The 2,680-nt window shown below is 41.1% G+C and overlaps 1 protein-coding gene across 1 annotated transcript; it reads left to right on the forward strand.

The window, feature by feature from the left end:
- The first annotated feature begins 993 nt into the window (after positions 1 to 993).
- LOC124969521 (olfactory receptor 18-like) lies at positions 994 to 1,665 on the forward strand. The gene has a single exon (XM_047532493.1). It carries the CDS (start codon positions 994 to 996, stop codon positions 1,663 to 1,665), a length of 672 nt encoding a protein of 223 aa, XP_047388449.1.
- The last annotated feature ends 1,015 nt before the right edge of the window (positions 1,666 to 2,680 follow it).

Below are 2,680 nucleotides of genomic sequence, written 5' to 3' on the forward strand. Positions count from 1 at the left end.
TTCTTATTCCTCTCTCTTCTCCCTTCCCTCTATTCTCCTTTTTCTAATCTATTGAACTTCTCTTCTCCCCATTTTATTGTGGTTTAGCTTCCACATACCAGCAAAAACATTTGACCTTTGGTTTTTTGGGATTGGCTTATTTCACTTAGCATGATAGATCCCAGATCTATCCATTCAATGTTATAAGCTTATTCTTGTTTATGGCTGAGTAATATTCCATTGTGAATATATCCCACAATTTCTTTATCCATTCATCTGTTGAAGGGTACCAAGGTTGGCTCCATAGCTCAGCTATTGGGAATTGTGCTGCTATAAACATGTTTTTTTTTTTTTTTTTTTTTTTTTTTTTTTATTGCCTGAAAAGAGTTGACTGTGTTTTGCTGTGAAAATGGAGTCTTGTCTGTTCTCAATCTTGTAACACTCTTTACTGGACTGTCTCTAATGTAAATGTTATTGAAAGAGATGAAGAGCAACAACAAGAAAATCAACTAGGAAAGCATTCAAGAATGTGGGATTTGTAACTGGGTGCAGGGTGCAGCCTGTAATGCCAGCAACTCAGTAGGCTGAGGCAGGAGGATTGTGAGTTCAAACCCAGCCTCAGCAACTTAGCAAGGACCTAAGCAACTCAGTGATACCCTGTCCCTAAAAAATATATATATATAAAATGAGGCGGGTTAAGTGCCCCTGGGTTCAATCTCTGGTACAAAAAAAAAAAAAAGAAAGAAAAAAAAGGAATTTGTTTGAGACAAATCAGAACTACCACTACATGTGTATGGTCAAATGTGAGGTCTGCATAAGACAATTGCTTTGTTTAAACTATAGATACAGTTCTAGGAGATGATATACTCATTTCATTTTTTTCTAACTTTTCATTTTCAAAAGTTGTCCAAACAATATAGAACCACAAAATGTAACACGTGTCTCAGAATTTCATCTCATGAGCCTCCCAGATTATTTGGACTGCAACCCATCCTCTTTGGACTGTTCCTGTCCATGTACCTGGTCACAGTGCTTGGGAACCTGCTCATCATCCTGGCTGTCAGCTCTGACTCCCACCTCCACACTCCCATGTACTTCTTCCTCTGCAACCTGTCCTTGGCTGATATATTTCTCATCTCTACCACGGTTCCGAAGATGATTGTGGACATCCTAACTCACAGCAGAGGCATCTCCTTTGTGGGCTGCCTGACACAGATGTCTCTTTTGACCCTTTCTGGATGTATGGATGGTATGCTTTTGACTGTGATGGCCTATGACTGTTTCGTGGCCATCTGTCACCCCCTGCATTACTCAGTCATTATGAACCCTCGCCTCTGTGCGCTCTTAGTTTTGGTGTCTTTTTTGTTTAGCCTTTTAGACTCCCAGCTGCACAATTTGGTGGCCTTGCGATCTACCCACTTCAAGGATGTAGAAATTTCCAATTTCTTCTGTGACCCTTCTCAAGTTCTTAATCTTGCCTGTTCTGACACTTTCACCAATAACATCATAAAGTATTTTGTTGGTGCCATGTCTGATTTTCTTCCCATCTCTGTAATTTTCTTCTCTTACTGTAAAATCATTTCTTCTATTCTGAGAATCCCATCAACAGGTGGGAAGTACAAAGCCTTTTCCACCTGTGGATCTCACCTGGCAGTTGTTTGCTTATTTTATGGAACAGGCATTTGAGTGTATCTTGGATCAGCTGTGTCACAATCTCCCAGAAAGGAAGCAGTGGCTTCAGTGATGTACACTGTGGTCAGCCCTATGCTGAACTCCTTCATCTACAGTCTGAGGAACAGGGACATTAAAGGTTCCCTGAGGAGGATCCACAGCAGATCAGTCTAATCTCAGGAACTCTGGCATCCATTTGGAATGTTGTTTGGAAAATGCAACATAGCCAAGCATCCTTGCCAGTAAATTCTGCCTCCTTGGAGATATTGATTTTATAGTTCAATGACTATTTATTACATTTCATAACAGAACAGTAGTTCCTGCACTTGGTGGGAGAGGGGAAGGGAGTTTTAAAAAAATGGGTACATTTTCAGTTTGTGAAGAAGAAAAATTCCTGGAGATGGATGGTGGTGATAGTTGCACAAGCACATGAATGTGTTTAAGGCCACTGATCTGGATAGTTAACAATGGTTAAGAAGGTTCACGTTTTGTTCTCTATATTTGACAGCTACACAGAATGACAACAAAAGGCACATGGTGCTTGAAAAAAAAGTGAAAGAAATGAATGTTATACATGAGCTTGCTCATTAGGAGAGGACTCCAAATTCTTTCATGGTCATTCATTTTCTTCTTCTCCTCTACCTCTTCCTCCTCTTCCTCCTTCTTTAATCATTAATATTGAGAAGTTCTTTATTTTGGGGATAAATTGGGTCAAACTGGGAAATATGAGCTCTGTGCATTGAGCCTCCAGGGTTATATAATGTTCAACAACGAGTCTCTCCTTTGGGCTCTTTGGTCTGACAGCTCCAGTTGGGTGACTTCCACACCTGTGTCTCCTCCTCCCATGATTGTTTGCATTACAAAGCTCTTTTGTGACATTGGGATAATATCAATCCTGAGGATGGAGCCTGAATCTTCACTTGGCATCGGGCAGCCAAGGGCCATTGCAGCTGTAGTCCTTGAAACACAGAGACCCAGCTAAACCCAGTAAGTGCTGAGGGAGGCAGGCATGGAGGGACTGCCAGGGCAG

The sequence above is a fragment of the Sciurus carolinensis genome, chromosome 17 (assembly GCF_902686445.1).
Source record: "Sciurus carolinensis chromosome 17, mSciCar1.2, whole genome shotgun sequence".
Classification (NCBI taxonomy): Eukaryota; Metazoa; Chordata; class Mammalia; order Rodentia; family Sciuridae; genus Sciurus; species Sciurus carolinensis.